At 51.9% G+C, this 17,592-nt stretch overlaps 3 protein-coding genes across 3 annotated transcripts; 2 read left to right on the top strand and 1 right to left on the bottom strand.

Annotated features, from left to right (window-relative positions):
* Positions 1–290: 290 nt before the first annotated feature.
* HRG_10690 (Ribonuclease H-like protein) lies at positions 291–1,739 on the top strand (the record flags this gene model as incomplete). Its single annotated transcript, XM_044869160.1, has 5 exons — positions 291–486; positions 554–678; positions 748–1,079; positions 1,137–1,334; positions 1,391–1,739. The coding sequence occupies 5 exons, from the start codon at positions 291–293 to the stop codon at positions 1,737–1,739; spliced, it is 1,200 nt and encodes a 399-aa protein (XP_044715902.1).
* Positions 1,740–4,193: 2,454 nt separating this feature from the next.
* Positions 4,194–5,777, top strand: HRG_10689 (cytochrome p450 domain-containing protein; the record flags this gene model as incomplete). Its single annotated transcript, XM_044869159.1, has 2 exons — positions 4,194–5,057; positions 5,112–5,777. 2 exons carry the CDS (start codon positions 4,194–4,196, stop codon positions 5,775–5,777), a joined length of 1,530 nt encoding a protein of 509 aa, XP_044715901.1.
* Positions 5,778–9,202: 3,425 nt separating this feature from the next.
* On the bottom strand, positions 9,203–10,258 carry HRG_10688 (Ribonuclease H-like protein; the record flags this gene model as incomplete). The annotated part of the gene is made up of 4 exons (XM_044869158.1): positions 9,203–9,413; positions 9,471–9,802; positions 9,871–9,995; positions 10,063–10,258. 4 exons carry the CDS (start codon positions 10,256–10,258, stop codon positions 9,203–9,205), a joined length of 864 nt encoding a protein of 287 aa, XP_044715900.1.
* Between the last annotated feature and the right edge of the window lie 7,334 nt (positions 10,259–17,592).

The following is a 17,592-nucleotide window of genomic DNA, read 5'->3' as shown; positions in this document are numbered from 1 at the left end:
TATGCTTCGCGCCGATCCGACGAACCCTCGAGATCAGACTCTTCTCAGCAATCTGCATACGTTATTCGATCCGAAGATGAATCAACTGCTCCTGCTCGACTGGCTTACATATCATAACCTCCCCCTTTAATGTCGTAAACTCTGAGCGCTTCAGACGACTCCTTCTCTACAACAACCCGGCTCTCCAGGAAGGCCAGATACCAACTGGCAAAACGCTTGTGAATCTGCTACTAGATGAGTATAATCGCGCTCTTGGTCCGCTTTGCGAGCTGCTTCAAAGAGCGAGAAGTATGATTCATTTTACCTTTGATGGCTGGACTTCCCGACAAAACACATCATTCCTCGGTATCAACGCCCACTTTATCGACCAAGATTGGAACCAATGGGAATCCTCTTGGCTTTGCCGGCTCTCGCGAAACGCCATACTGGAGCAGCGCTTGCAGATGAAGTTGCAGATACAATATGCGCGTTTGGTCTTGAAGACAGGTATAGAACCACAGTCAACACTTCTTGGGTCCGTTAGCTGACAATCTTGACTGTTATCCGGCGTCAGAATCGGGTACTACACGCTTGACAACGCTACGAATAATGATACGGCTGTGGAAGCGCTTGCCGCTGAGTTCGATTTCGACAGGAAGAGCGTCGCATCCGCTGCGCCCTCATTTTCTGAACCTGGCCGTCAGGGCTATGATGTACGGCAGCAAAAGGGATAATTTCAACGAGTTGCTTGCTCATTGGGGCGATAAGGACTTTGTGGCTGAAGAGGAAGAGCAGCGCCAGTTGTCCGACGCTATCAATGAGCTGGCGACCGACGACGACTTCTGTGTGCCGAGCATGGAAGAAGGATTCGAGGTTGAAACAGTCCCAGAAGGCAGTCAGGATCAGGACGTACTGCCCGACATCATCAATGGCGAAGAAGTGGACAAGTACCGCAAGTTTGGGCCATTTGGCAAACTTCACAATATTGGCATTGCTCTTCGAACGAGCAGTCAACTTCTCGAGGTCTTTTACGAAGCTCAACGGCAAACCGCTCCTACTGAACCTATTCTTACGTGGGTTCAAAACGTCTGCACTCGCTGGCAATCCGATGAGGCGATGGCCTCACGCGCTCTGCTGAAGCGTACGGCTTTGAACAGGATGTTTTCCATCATCGAGGAACGATGGCTTGGCAAAGGCGGCAAAGAACAGGACAAACCAGCGATACTGAAAGAACAACTTTCCCTTGAAGAATGGAAGGTCGTTGTTGCGGTTCAGAAGATCCTTCAGCCATTCAAGATCGCCTCGAAGCAACTCCAGGGCGAGGGTATTGCTGGTAAACGCTCCACGTCAGGAGGGTTCGATGAGTACTTCCCGGTGGTAGAGATGCTCCTTGACCACCTCGAACTAGCAGTTCAGGAGTTATAATCGAAGAGAACGAAGATCAGACCATGAAAGAGGTTCACCTGTTCAATGACATGGACGCAAGAACTCGCAGGGTTTTGAAGATTTACATCAAGCTCGGATGGAAGAAGCTGAACGACTACTATAGCAAGCTGACCTCAACCGCATATGTAGCGGCAGTGGTGTTCCACCCCTGCAAGAAGTGGCGCGCTCTGGAACGGCTTTGGAGCCAACTCCGTCTCGTCAGACGTCGGGTGGGAAAGAACATATGCGAGAAGCTTAGCGACAGTCTGGAAAGAGAGGTACAAGAACATGGCTCATCGGCAATCCTGCGATGGTGTTTCAGCGGATACGACTAATAGTGGCTTGGACTATATTGAGCGTCGATTGGCGTTTAGTCGATCATTGGCTTGCCCTGAGCCTCGAGGGCGGCAAATTAAAGGACCAAAGCAGTCAACCGCCTTGCAAGAACAGGACGAGCTTGATCAGTACCTATCAGAGCCGCCGGTGGAAAATATCGCATACAAAACGGACCCAATCGCTTGGTGGAAGGACGTTGGTGTTGCGCGGTTTCCTCGGCTGTCTTATATGGCTGTTGACTACCTTACCATCGCGTCGTCTTCAGCAGGAACGGAAAGAGATTTTAGCAGCTGTGGGAGGATGATAACACCACTGAGATCTCGCCTACGACGCCATATTGTGGCGATGGCGCAGTGTCTTCGTTCCTGGAGTAAAGCTGGCATCTATCAGCCGACACTTCCTCTTGGTCTGCTTGAAGGGGACAATTGGAGGCAAGTTCTTCAACTGATGGGCAAGAGTCTGAATGGAGAATAGGTAGTAAAGCTGGGCAATCTACTGTATGTAGCGGGTCGTCACCGACACGGATGGCAATAGTACACGCCACTTCCCACGTCACTCACTCCTTACTCCATATGGACATGCCCGTGCTGCAGCTGCCAGAAGACTGCGTTTGTCGAGTTGCCGCGGGGGGTTCTCCGGAAATATCCTTGTATTCACGGATACCACACCATAGGCTAAAGCGAGATGGCGCAGGCAATCTTCCGCGGCAAGGCTGCAGCTCTCCGCAGCCGGCTCGCATTGCTCCCCTCCGGAGACACGGCAGGCATTCCAGAGCATCATCCAAACTCACAGGCCATCATCCGTCAACGGCATTAGTGCTCGAGGAGATGCACGTATACCCAACTTGCACCCTCGAAGCTGGGTCACTAGGCCCTGGGTGCGTGTCAGAGACTATTGAAGCATCACGGGGGGCTGTGGCGTATTCTCAAGTTCTGTTTCCATGATTTGCCCCATCTGTATCGAAGCTGGCATTGGCGGAACAAGATGCTTTCTTATAGAATATATGAGTAACTCGTCACGTTGCAAGACGAAGCTAATCCACACGTAGCCCGTTCAAAGCACGTTGATGATGGCCTTTTGGCCAGTTACGCGCCGAGACGGAGCTTGTTGTCCCGAATTGGAAGTTTCCGTATTCCTCGAGAGCTTCTTGCCCATGGATACTCCTTTGGGCCCGCTGGATACATGTGCACATCCCCGGCATCCTCAGTCCTCCCGGACCTTGTCGTGGCAATGCATATGCAAAGTACATGTGCGTCTATGCAAGTAAGTCTCTTGCCAGATCGGATGGCTGCCATGTACTGGGTCAACCCTTGATCGAATGGTCGAATCAGCCCCACAAGCAGCCGGGGAAACTGCATGGACACGGGGTGCACAAGGCCCCAGGAATCCGGTTGAGTTTGCAGGCGAGGCGACGCGTTGCCCGATGACTTTGACCGCGGATTATCGGTCCCGTAGCTGTCCGACTGTCTGAGTACCCGTTCTGCATCATGCATGCAGGCGTCCGTCGGAGATCAATGCCAATGGAGTACAGACGCGCGGCGAGCTAGAGAGACTGGTGCGCCCGGGGCCGAAAAGAAGAGAAGGTGAATGCATGCAGTGTGGGGAGGGCCCGAGCCTCCCGCTCCATGATGTCGTCTTTACGCGGAGCCAACAACGACGGGGGCTGGGTATGAAGACCGGTAGGAGACCTAGCAAGGAGGGCAAGGAGGGCAAGGCGGGCAAGGCGGGCAAGGAGGAGAGAGGAAAGAGAAGACAAGCAGAGCGTAAAGGCCAGCCAGATCACCCCGCAACATGCCTGTCGTGCAGCCATCTGATGCCGGGTATCACCATCAGATCAGGACTCCGCTTCACGCGAGGGCAAAAGTCCCAAACCGCATGCCCCGGATTGCTGCCCAAAAGCGAGCTGCCGCATGCCGGCAGGCCACGGATGCAGCACTAGCCCATGACAAGTTCCGGGACACACGCAGAGCTGCGTCTCGCCTTGTCCAGCGCTGCTTCACCGAGAATGGCCTCGGGGCGGAACCCTGCAGTGGGCGTCCGTCCTGTATGTCACGGCGATTCGCAGCTGGCATGGGCACCGCTCCATCGACAGCCTTTTAGCTCTCGCTGCTCATGCAGGGTGGCGGGTATAATACCTTTGATTTCCTTTTTCCCGGCAGTCTGTCACCGTCACGCCACGCGTGCGTATCGTTTTCGATCCTCGGCAGCAGCTACATACACATCGCCGTTGCTGTGGTCCAGACTGTATGTAGTCTCTCGCTTGCTTCGTCTTTATATTGGACGAATGCCCTCGGAATGGAGTGCTGCTCACCGCTACTGATCGCCGTTTGTACGAGCATCTTGAACCCAGACGCCCATCTATTTATCTGGCTCAAAGCCATACTCGGCTCATCATGGGGCCTCTTTCCGCATGTCCCGATCCGCAATTCCTCTCTTCAGCCCCGGCCGCAAGCATGACTCCCTTTGACTTCGTCGGCGTCTCGACGCTATCGAGGATCCTAACAGAGCTTCAAGTGAGGCTGAGGCCGCTCGTCGCCGCCACCTACCGGGTCCTACGGTCGCAGTCAAACCTCATCCGGGTCCACGTGTCAGACTGCGTCAACAGTCTGACAGCTTCCCCCCTGCGCAATGTGCCAAAGGCTGCGGGCTACCCGGTCTTGGGCATCCTTCCCCAGATGTGCAACCAAGGCCTCTACACCTCGACCATGACCACCTTGTTCGAGCTGGCCCAAGATTGCGGCCTGTCCTGTTCATCCGTTGGCACAATCCCCATCGTCTATCTCCGGGACCCGGCCATCATTCGTCAGGTCTATGCCAAGAACACGGATAACATCACCCGCTTTGGTCAAGATGGCAAGGGCCCTTTCGGCATCAACCAACGACTGATTGGCTACACCGCCGCGACGGCTGATGGCGAGGACTGGCACCGCTGGCGGAACGGGTTTCTCAGAGACTTCAACAGCCCGACGGCTCTGAGGGACTCGCATCCAGGCATCCTGCGTGTCGCACAGAGACATGCGCAAAAGATTATAGACGGCAAATCCGGACATGATCTCCGCAAGGCCATGGAGGCTTACGCGCTTGATACTGTCTGGTTCATAGCCCTGGGCGTTGATAACGTGTCCGACTCAGCAGGGGACCTCGTCTCCGCGCTGGCTCGATACGGCGACATTGTCGGAAACCCATCGCACCTTTGGCGACACGCCCTCCGCAATTTCATCGCCGGGAAATCATTTAGAGTGCCGGATCGTGTCGAACAGGACATTAGAGACGACATCGAAACAGCCGTAATAAACCTCCTGAGTCGAAATCTTGGGGTTGGGGATTCAGAAAGCTGTAGACTTGGTCTCCTGACGAGGTTATCAACGCAGTCTGGAGACTCCCAGAGAGCGCCAATGACGGATGATGTCCTTGCTCAGGCTCGCCAGATATTTTCTCTTGGTCACGACGCTTCCGCGCTCGCACTTTTCTGGGCCATTTTCGAGCTCAGCCGCCATCCCGAGGTTATACACAAGCTGCGCAGAGAGCTTCGCGGCAAAGGATGCAACGCAGACCATGTCGATTTCGACACTCTTCGTTCAATGCCTTACTTGGATGCCGTGGTGACCGAGCTGTTCCGTCTGCATCCGCCAATTTCGACCACAGCGCGCAGGGTCACCCGGCCCATTATAGTTGAGACAAGAGACAACGACACCGTCGTACTGCCCCGGGGGACGCAGCTCTTCTCTTCAGTCCACCTTTTGCATCGGGACAAGCAGATTTGGGGTGAGACTGCCGACGACTTCAGGCCCGAGAGATGGCTGGGTGTGAATACAAACAGCGTGCAGAACCGCTGCGAATATCTGCCCTTCCTGGCCGGCCCGAGGGCCTGCCCCAGCTCGGGCTTTGTGCTGCTGCAGGTGAAGATGATGCTGGCTGTTCTGCTGTCGCGGGCGGATATTGAAATACATAATTCTTCAGATGTGGAGAAGTGTATTGGTGGCGTGATTCGGCCGGCGAAAGCTGTGGGATACGAGGTTCGTGAGGTAACACTATAGACTGTAAGAAGTGTAATCTCCGGTTACAGTCTTTTCCGGGACCTGATCAACTGAAAAGGCAATCGTGTATGGGCTGCATCGACAGAGCATCACGGCGATACGCAGCGGGCAAGGGGACCAAGGCCGAGGCAAGGCTGGAACAAGACGCCTGCTGCGCGCAAAAGGACATTCCTTGAGAGGTAGGAGATTTGCCTGTGCCACAAGTGCCATGATGCAAAACCAAAAGCATGAGTTGCCTGATCCCTACATGTTTCAGCCTTCGAGGCGGCAGTTGTCCCGCATCCCGGTGCTGGATATCCCTGACGGGGCAGTTACGTGCATACCTGCACACAGTAACAGCAGAAGAAAGGCTCACGACTTTGAAAGACGGTGTAGTGCCTGAGCTGGCTCGCCGACTTCCTGGCCAAGGAGCATGGTTCGCTCATTCCTGGAGCCGAAATTGGAGACTTTGCACCTGCCGCTACGACACGACTCCACGAGGATACATAAATTGCTTGAGGGTCCGTCTAGGGTCGCTCATTTTGATTTCGGTCTCTGTCGCTCTACATTTCATGTGCAATAGTACGTACTGTACACAGCTTTCCCTTGTGAGAAGTTGTGGGCTCCATACTTGGAGTCTCGAGACCGCTCGGATATATATCCCTCATGTCTTTTGATACACAACGTGCAGGCAGGCTTGAACATCATCACGAGAGTTCTTCATCGGATACGATGGGGCTCGGGAGGGGCCAAAGCATATTGCATTGCAAACCGATCGTTGGCTGGGTCATTTGAAATTGTTGACAGGACGAGGGACCCGTTTCTCAGAAGAGTACGCAGGCAGATGAAAGTTTCCACGTTGTCAAAGAGCAAGGGTTGATGGTTGATCACATGTGGAGTGACGTGTAGCAATGCAGCTTGGCATGAAAGCCGGCGTACATACAAAGTACGTGCAGCTGTACAAAGTAATTTTACTGTACTGCAAGGCTTCGGAATAGGGCGTCTCGGTGTGAGTTTTTGCTCACGAAGACATGGGAGAGGTTGTACAAGAAGAGCGGTGATGAAGATGAGTCGCCCAGGGGAATCTATTTCACATCTGCACCAAGCAAGTTACAGTATTCGCAACAAGCACGCATGTACAGTACAGCACTTCGGTATAATGAGCTTTGTTTGTGAATGTTTCACGTTTGCAATTGCCACTTTCGCCTAGATTTACCTCCTGTCAAGCTGGTAAAATACCGCTACACCATGCAAAATGAGGGCACCCCCGATAGAGGTGTTACTAACGCGTATTATAGGCCCTTTCTTGTCCTAACACCTCCAGTACTCCTGCAACTTCAGTTTTGGAAATTGAAATCGAGGCCGGGAAACTCGCCCCAAAACTTGCATATCTTTCCACATGGCAAAGGCCGACAATGTTTCAAAACTTTGTTTACTACCAGACACTTGTATCATATGCATGTATTCTTTTTGTGGCTTTCGGACATCATCTCCGTCAGCCAACTCACGGCAGCTTCACCGGGTTCCGGGGTCTCATGCTTGACCACCATCGAGGTCCAATTAGCTCGCAAGATGAGTGCTGCCGATCAAATTACACATCACTTCTTTGCAGTGCGCCGGTAGTCGCACGACATGGCTTCAATCAGATGACCCTTCCAAATCATGACTACAACTTGTCCTGCTAGACCTTGCCTCGCACATCGGTGACCCGCCCATGTATCTCGATGGCCTTCGTCGTTTGTTGTCGTTTGCCTTGCGGAACTGATTGTGCTGGAAAAAGCTTGTCTATAAAGAGCGAGTTCTGTTCCCCGTTTTCTGGGAGTGAGGTTTGGCTCCGCAAGAGGGAGTTCGAGGCTCGGACTCTCTGCTTCCCCTCTCTTATTATTTCCTTCCTTAATCCATTCTTTGGATTTCCTCTTCCTACCTTTCTCCTGTGTTTTTGTCTATTGCTTCTGCTTGTTACTTTGTCCCGTTCTTGTCCGTGCACCCTTGTCTTTCATTCTTTTCATTCCATTCTAATTATATTCAACTTCCCCTCTCGTGTCGCTCACCAAGATAACTTTATCACTCGCGATTGTGACGACGCTATAAAAATCCTTCGCAAAACTGCTTACCGAAAGTGCCACCATCTCGACAAAACGGCCCTTCCATTGCAGACCTACTTGCACGGCGGCTCGACCAAGCCTCATCGGGAAACATGGTCTCGCAGGGAATCTTCCATGTGGTGATGGCCATGTTCCTGAACATATATCTTATGGTCTTGGGGATATCTTGCCTAGTCGGCTCCGGCCCCAGGGCCAATGTCGCGTCTCGGTTTATACGCCGATGCTTGTTCAACCATACGCTGTCTCCTCGTATAGGCCTTTACACCCACACGTTGCCCACCAACCCTGCGGCGTCTTCCTCTACTTCTGCGCCAAAGGGAAGCACACCATCCCTTGGCTAAGATTCGGCCAACGGCGAGGCTCTCTTCTCGCAGAGTTGGAAATCGATCTTATAGATCGATTTTCGAGCCTGATCGATCGAATTTTATCGATCGTCACCTTCAATCGATCGATATCGATCGATCGCTGTTTGATTCGAATCGATCGACGATCGAATCGATCAATACTAAAAATCATCCCTATCTAGGTGATCTTGCCCATCAGTTGAAGAACTTGCCTCCAATTGTCCCCTTCAAGCAGACCAAGAGGAAGTGTCGGCTGATAGATGCCAGCTTTACTCCAGGAACGAAGACACTGCGCCATCGCCACAATATGGCGTCGTAGGCGAGATCTCAGTGGTGTTATCATCCTCCCACAGCTGCTAAAATCTCTTTCCGTTCCTGCTGAAGACGACGCGATGGTAAGGTAGTCAACAGCCATATAAGACAGCCGAGGAAACCGCGCAACACCAACGTCCTTCCACCAAGCGATTGGGTCCGTTTTGTATGCGATATTTTCCACCGGCGGCTCTGATAGGTACTGATCAAGCTCGTCCTGTTCTTGCAAGGCGGTTGACTGCTTTGGTCCTTTAATTTGCCGCCCTCGAGGCTCAGGGCAAGCCAATGATCGACTAAACGCCAATCGACGCTCAATATAGTCCAAGCCACTATTAGTCGTATCCGCTGAAACACCATCGCAGGATTGCCGATGAGCCATGTTCTTGTACCTCTCTTTCCAGACTGTCGCTAAGCTTCTCGCATATGTTCTTTCCCACTCCGACGTCTGACGAGACGGGAGTTGGCTCCAAAGCCGTTCCAGAGCGCGCCACTTCTTGCAGGGGTGGAACACCACTGCCGCTACATATGCGGTTGAGGTCAGCTTGCTATAGTAGTCGTTCAGCTTCTTCCATCCGAGCTTGATGTAAATCTTCAAAACCCTGCGAGTTCTTGCGTCCATGTCATTGAACAGGTGAACCTCTTTCATGGTCTGATCTTCGTTCTCTTCGATTATAACTCCTGAACTCTACTCATCGAACCCTCCTGACGTGGAGCGTTTACCAGCAATACCCTCGCCCTGGAGTTGCTTCGAGGCGATCTTGAATGGCTGAAGGATCTTCTGAACCGCAACAACGACCTTCCATTCTTCAAGGGAAAGTTGTTCTTTCAGTATCGCTGGTTTGTCCTGTTCTTTGCCGCCTTTGCCAAGCCATCGTTCCTCGATGATGGAAAACATCCTGTTCAAAGCCGTACGCTTCAGCAGAGCGCGTGAGGCCATCGCCTCATCGGATTGCCAGCGAGTGCAGACGTTTTGAACCCACGTAAGAATAGGTTCAGTAGGAGCGGTTTGCCGTTGAGCTTCGTAAAAGACCTCGAGAAGTTGACTGCTCGTTCGAAGAGCAATGCCAATATTGTGAAGTTTGCCAAATGGCCCAAACTTGCGGTACTTGTCCACTTCTTCGCCATTGATGATGTCGGGCAGTACGTCCTGATCCTGACTGCCTTCTGGGACTGTTTCAACCTCGAATCCTTCTTCCATGCTCGGCACACAGAAGTCGTCGTCGGTCGCCAGCTCATTGATAGCGTCGGACAACTGGCGCTGCTCTTCCTCTTCAGCCACAAAGTCCTTATCGCCCCAATGAGCAAGCAACTCGTTGAAATTATCCCTTTGCTGCCGTACATCATAGCCCTGACGGCCAGGTTCAGAAAATGAGGGCGCAGCGGATGCGACGCTCTTCCTGTCGAAATCGAACTCAGCGGCAAGCGCTTCCACAGCCGTATCATTATTCGTAGCGTTGTCAAGCGTGTAGTACCCGATTCTGACGCCGGATAACAGTCAAGATTGTCAGCTAACGGACCCAAGAAGTGTTGACTGTGGTTCTATACCTGTCTTCAAGACCAAACGCGCATATTGTATCTGCAACTTCATCTGCAAGCGCTGCTCCAGTATGGCGTTTCGCGAGAGCCGGCAAAGCCAAGAGGATTCCCATTGGTTCCAATCTTGGTCGATAAAGTGGGCGTTGATACCGAGGAATGATGTGTTTTGTCGGGAAGTCCAGCCATCAAAGGTAAAATGAATCATACTTCTCGCTCTTTGAAGCAGCTCGCAAAGCGGACCAAGAGCGCGATTATACTCATCTAGTAGCAGATTCACAAGCGTTTTGCCAGTTGGTATCTGGCCTTCCTGGAGAGCCGGGTTGTTGTAGAGAAGGAGTCGTCTGAAGCGCTCAGAGTTTACGACATTAAAGGAGGTTATGATATGTAAGCCAGTCGAGCAGGAGCAGTTGATTCATCTTCGGATCGAATAACGTATGCAGATTGCTGAGAAGAGTCTGATCTCGAGGGTTCGTCGGATCGGCGCGAAGCATATCAAGCAGGTTCCGTTCTGCACCTCCACTCCCGGTAACTGAGCCTGCACGTTGTCTAGAAGGTGGCTGACAAGTTAGCGGGCATGATCGAACGACGTGGAGATGGGGTACGGAGAGGTGGCACAAACCACGACTTTGTGCTCCTTCCTCAGATGTCGGACGACGCTTCCCCCAGTCGAAGCGATGAAGACGTAATGTGCTGTCTTCGGCCTGTCCCGGAGGAAGCATCTCTCGCAGATCCATACGATCTTGTGGGGCCGTGACCTGTTGTCCTTCATTCTGAATCCGAATTGCCACCACCACGTCCGTTCTCGAGAAGGGTCGTGGCAAATCGTGAAGCCGGGGAACCGCCCAAATTTATCAGTCGTCCAAGCTTCATAATCTGAAACCCCATGGGTGCATATTTAGTTGATGCTGAACTGGTTGTCGGCTCGGAAGGCGGCGGCGTGGAGGAGGCGATCTCTATGTCCTCATCAAGCGCGTCCATGGTGGGAAACGTCCGTAAACAATGTGGGCGAGGTCAAATCGAAGGGTGCGAGGCTGATAAGGTCGAATCTGTATGAAGTCTACTCGGACAGGCTGAGGCCCGAAATAATTCCTGGTTGCGACGCGTACTGATTCCGTTGAACGGGAGGACTTGCAAACGCAAGAGACGGAGAGATCAATTTACTTTTGTCGACACGCGACGCGCGGCAACAAGATAGATATGACTGGCTGCCTGGGACCCCCGGTCGTTTGCCAGGGTGTTTGGCAGACGCGTCGGGCGGCAGCATCGTCACGCATCCAACCTACGCAGCCTACCCTGGACACCTTGTATGGACATGGCGAACGACGATCAAATCGATCGATTGGAGGTTGGATCGATACGATATCGATCGAGCAGGACTTCTAATCGATCGATCGAAATCGAAATCGATTCGATTAATCGATTCGATCAAATCGATTGTACGATCGATTTCCAAGCCTGTCTTCTCGGCACACTGTTTGCCTCGTCTGTTTCATAGACACTGAGCAGGGCCCGAACCGGAAGACTGGATTCTTCGGACAAGGTCGACTCAAGGCGAGAAAATCTCGCAGCAACTTGGGTTTCGTCGGATCAATAACATACTGGCTTATTCTGTTCCACACACATCTTGCCCGCGTTCCACGACTTTGGGCGCATTCAGCTGTCGCCGGGAAACGTCATGACGCTCGTCCCTCGCTCAGTCACTGGGAGAGACGAGTTGCTTGGCCCATTCCCGGCGCTATGGGCTTCGCTTGCGGACCGTGGTGCCACCGTCAGAGGCGAACGAAGCAGGCACAATATTGATGGTGGGCTATGCGATGCGTAGCCTATTTGGGTCCGGCTCAAGGCCGATATCTGCATATGCGCGGCTGAGGACGATAAAGTCACTATGGATTGCGATTTGGGGAGGGAGTGCATCGTACCGGGACAGTGGGCGAGGAGCGGGATCCTAGACGGAACCCAGCTCGCCATCCTCTGCGACCTCGTCACGTAACCTTCTGCCTTACCATCCAGTCTATCATGCCGGCACGAACACCTGCCCGCTGGCTCAACCACCATAGACACCATGGAAGGTTACAGTGCTGACAGGTATTCATGTTCGATGGCCTGTTTCTTGCGCTTCACTTTCGTCAGTGAGACATCTGAGAAGACTCTGGGATCACGACCGGCGGGAATGCGACATTGGATACTTGGGGTTTTAACCCTGAATCCACGCGCAGTCTCACCAAGTGGCAAATGATATATTGGCTCTTCTTAATTGGCAGCGGCGCTGTTTGTGGTGCGTTTTCGCCGGGGAAGTCAGGTCAAGGTCAATCATTCCCCAGAATCGGGACGCTCGCAACTCGGCCCCAGCAAGCTTACGCCGACACCGGAGCTTCACCCTTTGACCCTCGCGCTATTGGTTTGGCAGTTAAACCGGAGTCTGAAAGTAGTTTTGACGGCGGCGATTTAAACAATAAGCAGGCGGGGAGATTGGAGGGTTGATTGATAATATCACGGCAGAAAGGGACCTATAATACGCATTAATAGCACCTCCACTGGGGGTGCTCCTATTTTGCCTGGTGTAGCGGTATTTTACCAGCTTGAAAAATCCGTATTCAACTTATCAATGTGCCCCCTATGTTTAGTCTTCTTGGTACAAAAGATTCCCGAGAGCGTGCATGTACCATGCGTACGAAGTACAGTATAAAGACATATGCTGTGGATTCAATACAGGACGTGAGAAACAGTTAAGTATTGTGCTTGCCAAGGACGGTCATTTACGGTTCAACGACCCAGGTAGCCATTGATAAGACGCATTTGAACGTACGAATCGCCAACATTTTCGGACACATCAGATGGCGCGCAGACATTGGGCCAAAGGGTCGAGCCCGTTTCTTTATCATCCTGCCGCTTCCACCGCGCGGCCCATCCGCGAAATGACCGTCGTGCAACCGGTGTTCTGTATACCCCCTGGAACGGCCGTATCTTGCTTATTCCATTTATCATCGATAATACACCCTGAGCCGAAGATCTGATGGCAAAATTGTTCAAAATTTTGGCCGATCTGGCTTAGAAAATGTCTGATTGTGCCCTTGGCATCACGTCTCTGCTCTTAGACAATCATTGACAAATATAAAAATGAGAATAGCTTAAGAGGAGGCACCTACACACTTCGGTTTATTCCGGGTTAGCAGTTGCGGTCGTCGGGACTCGAGCACAACAGACTTACAAGCTACATTCAACCGAGCTCAGTCTGCGATTCGCCAGCTCGCCATGAGAGTGTGTGGATTAAGAATTCCACTCACTTTCTAGACATTGAAGAGTATCAGCTGCTACTCCAGTCAGTGTCCAGATACGTGGGGTTCGTACAAACTGGCAAAGGTGATTAGCGAAGGTCGCTTCGACGCAACCGTCAACGGAGAGATTGGATTACTTACTAGCTAGAACTAGCTGTTAGCTGAGACCCGTGATGAGCAGTAGATATGTTCTGCCGCGAGAGGGAGATTGTAGGACTTACACACTGCGTACCGATATTACAGACATCAGCTCACCACCGCCATTATTGCAAAGTTTCCGTGGAAGGTTGCGTCACTTACAAACTGTGGCTGTTGATAATACAGAATCAGTATGATATGGCTTGTCCGTCGCCATTCTCGGGTTGAGACTGGGACAAGTCCACAACTTACCCCCTATAGCACCCGGTGGTCAGCCGGTAAAATTGTCGAGTGCTTGTTTAACCGCAACACACTACATTCTCTGTTGATCTTGAATTTATACGTACACCAGATCGATACTTTCTGTCCCCTATCGGTTCAGCTGTCGCTAGCTGCGCAAGTACAGTGAGGAAGATGAGGATATTCATTCTGGCGGAAAGGCGTTTGCAGAGGACTGTGGCTTGTAGGGCAGATGGTTTTGGGACCGACTTCTCTTTTACACCTCTTCACTCGTCCTTATCTCAGCGGGTCGGTGTGGTCTGCTTTATACATGTAATTTTGAACTCTGCTTATTGCTAGTATCTGCCCCATCTCGATAGATTGCTGCTTTGACGGGGAAGATTGTCCCCTTCAATGGTCCCACTCCTGCAATGACTTTGCAGTCCAGTGCCATCCACAGATATACTCAGACTTAAAAGAGTCATGGAGTCATAGAATCACTTGTTTCCTTGGTGATCAGATGATCGAGATGTCTGTAAATATGTTAAACTACTCTAGCCATCTTTAGCCCTGTGGTGCGCTTGCTTTGGGTGTCTGCCTTTGTCCCCGTCAAACTGCCCTTCGAATACTTCAGCCACCATGCCCGCAAGTAGCTGCACTCTAGATACCAACGAAGCTTCTCGACTCGCCTATGGGTTCGTTCAGATAGATCACGGGAATGGCTGGGCGCAATGGCACTTTTCCCTGCACATATCAGAATTGCGAGCTCAAGTTAACTTGCCAAACTGCTTCGTCGGGCCCTACCTCGGCGGCCATTGCTCAATATAAACTCCCGCTTGGCGCAAGGGTGCCGCACCCAAGATAAGCTCAAGAATCTGAAGCTCGAATGTGCGGAACAAGGCAAGGGACGGGCCTGTGTAGACACCTTGATGACATTGCGGAGCATCTCCAAGTTAATGTCAGTCGAGTCTCTTAGAGTCGCATCAGCTCTGCGACAACGCGTGTGTACAACTTGTCTGACCCAAGAGGACTCTGCTAGCACGTCAGAGCGCCTATTCTTCGTGGTGACCAACAGCCGTCGCGGCCATTGCATCACTGGTGTTTTACATGCTGACCGATAAAGGCCACAATCGCCCTCGTCAGCTCCAGATGAACGTTCTAGAATGTCGGATACTGGCCGGGTATCCGTCTCAGAACGGTAACAGGTTTAGCATATCTACATGTATATGTATTAATCGGGCAGCTGGCAGATGCAGATAGACCCCGCCAGCTCGAAACACTCAGAAAGGGAGCGACAAATGTCTAAACAGCCATAGGAATGAAACGCGGATCTGAATCGTAAATAGATATATATATATAAATACTAAAAGCAACGGGAACTGACGACGGAGGCAAAACATGATGGCCATGACAGCTAGGACGTTCAAGCCCACATTCCCTGTCATCATTGATAGTGGCCAAATTCGAGGCAGTCGAAGACGCGCTCAGCTTCAGCCTTGAACGCCATGAAGAAAGAGGAATTGCATTCGTGATCGCCGATGCACTCGGCCAAAATCATACCTGAGACCAAGCTGAGTAGACACTCAATGCCTCTGGTCTGTTCTTCGTTCATCGACTCTCCACTGTTAATGTTGCAGTAACAGGCACAGTTTGACCGCCTTGCGGTCCTGCAATTATCAGCTAGAAAACCAAGGGAAATGTCGATTAAATTATCGCTCTCCCCCTTCGGGACTTGCCATGCACTGCCGTATGACTGTTTCAGAACTGCGAATTTATATAGGTTGACGAGGCACCTGAAAGTGTGACGCCCACGAAGGGACTTCGTTGTGTTGTACGGGTTTTTCTTGTGCGAGGAGCTCACCCACGGAGATTGCTTGTACGCAGCCGACCATTTGTGTACATTGAGTGTGCCTCTAGGGAGGAGCGTGTTTATTTCCTGCAACACCTCCTGCACTTGTCCTCTGGGATCAGTCACTTTCTGGAGCTTATTCGCGATTTCGTATATTTTCGGTGAGTTCCGCAAAGCCTGAGAGAAGCCGAAGGAGAGTATGTATGCCATATTGAAGAGTAGGATATATATCGTCTTAACCCGCGAATGGGACGTTGATGCAGCCGTTTCTGGAAATTTTTCCCCAAGAGCTTTGCCTGTAGACGAGGAAGAAAAAAAGCGTATGGAAGCCGTTTAGTAGATGTTGATATCCAAGGTGCCAGATGAGTCTGAGCGTGTAAAGTAATGAGTCTTTGGTGATGGGTTATAGCCATACCGTCCATGACTTATAGAGCAGCTTTATACCCGACTTTCTCAAGCCTACAGCTCCCACAACAACGCACCAGAGTGCATAGATGTCGAGACAGAACCGTGTCGACAAAGCCGTGCGCGCATTTTACAGATGCAGCTGTTCAGTTGGTGTTTCCTTTGGCATTGCGAGCCTTGTCTAACAAAGCCTGCGTTTGTCACGGGTGCTTGAAATCGATGGCTGAAAGCCATGGGCCATTTTTCAAAGCCACAGGAAATATTTGAAAGTCGCGGTGCTTTTTCTCTACACAATGCTGGCCTTCTGTTTCTGAACAGCCGGTGAGCCTCCAAGCACCAAACCCGCGGGCATCAATGGCCGGGGCTCTTGCACACTCAGACTTGCATCCTTGGGTCAGCCGCTTTCTCTCCTTTCTCCGTCGCTGGCGTCTCTCTCATCATTCGCACCCTCGGTATCTCCGTCAATCATGTCTGCAACACCGAGGCGGCGTGTCGTGGCTTTGACAAAGGCAGAAGAGCGATAGAGGGACAGCTAGAGACATGCACGCCGTCGCCAGTTAGAGCTTCAACCGGTACGTGCTGGAATGGCTCCATCATTGCGCGCTACATCTATGATGCCGAATTGAGCAAAGCAAAACTCGGTCTATGAATCCGTCACTACACGCATATAGTCACCCAGAGCCTGCTCAATTCCCCCGTACACGATCGACGCAGTCTCGCGTTGTTCCCCAACCCCAGCAAGTTGGACAGGATGAGGGCCCAGCCAAGACGTAGCGTTGAAATGGGGAGAGATGCCATGGCCAAGCACTCGTGTCTTCGTCGCGGCCCAGCACCGAACGAGACGTTGGTATTCGCATGCAGAAACCCATCCAATGCACTCAGGCAGATATACGTGCGACAAATGAATCTTAATCCAATTGTGCAAAGAGCCGTGTAGTTGATGCTGAGAGATTCATAGCCTCTGCTGTCAGTGCTGTGGCGTGGCAGCAAGCATGAATTAACTGGCTCAGAGCTTGCAGTTTCCGACTTTGCATTGGACGTTGGCGACGGCCGAAAGATTGAGGCGACCGTCGATAAGGCGCGAGTTGAAAGTTGACCAGCTTTTTTCTCCCGTCATGTGTCCCAGTAGACTTGACAGCACGTCAAATCGTGGGACCCCTTCTTCCGAATCTGTCTTCAGAGACATTCAAGGGAGGCACCGACGTGAGTCACCACCTAAATCAAAGAGGGCACGAATCGGCCTGGTTCTCCGTTTGACTTGTATATCCCAGTGCCGTAGAGCTGCACCGCGAACGTGCTGATCTTTATGTTACACCCTCATGGCGGTGCCACATACCGGATGCGCAAGGCCATGTGCCAGTTCGGTAAGGCTCAAATCTGTGTGGTGCGAGCCCCTTGCTTAAGCACCGTTGTCCTTTTATGCGGCGTTTCCAGCTCTCATTTTCGTCCTGTCCACTGGTGGCGAAAGTGGGCCGCAAAGACGAAGGCCTCGCACTTTCTGTGCAGCGGGTCAGCGTGACTGCCGGGGGACAGTGAAGAGAGACGGACATACCTAGATCCAATCCAAGGCCAGGCGGCAAGTACGGCTCTTTGTCAAACGGCGGCGGGTGAACAACAGAGCATTGTCGACCTGCGATGGCTGAGATGGCCTTG

Source organism: Hirsutella rhossiliensis (assembly GCF_020360975.1).
Source record: "Hirsutella rhossiliensis strain HR02 chromosome Unknown scaffold00016, whole genome shotgun sequence".
In the NCBI taxonomy this organism is placed as follows: Eukaryota; Fungi; Ascomycota; class Sordariomycetes; order Hypocreales; family Ophiocordycipitaceae; genus Hirsutella; species Hirsutella rhossiliensis.
The sequence above is the reverse complement of the archived record's forward strand: the minus strand, read 5'-3'. Positions and strand labels throughout refer to the sequence as shown.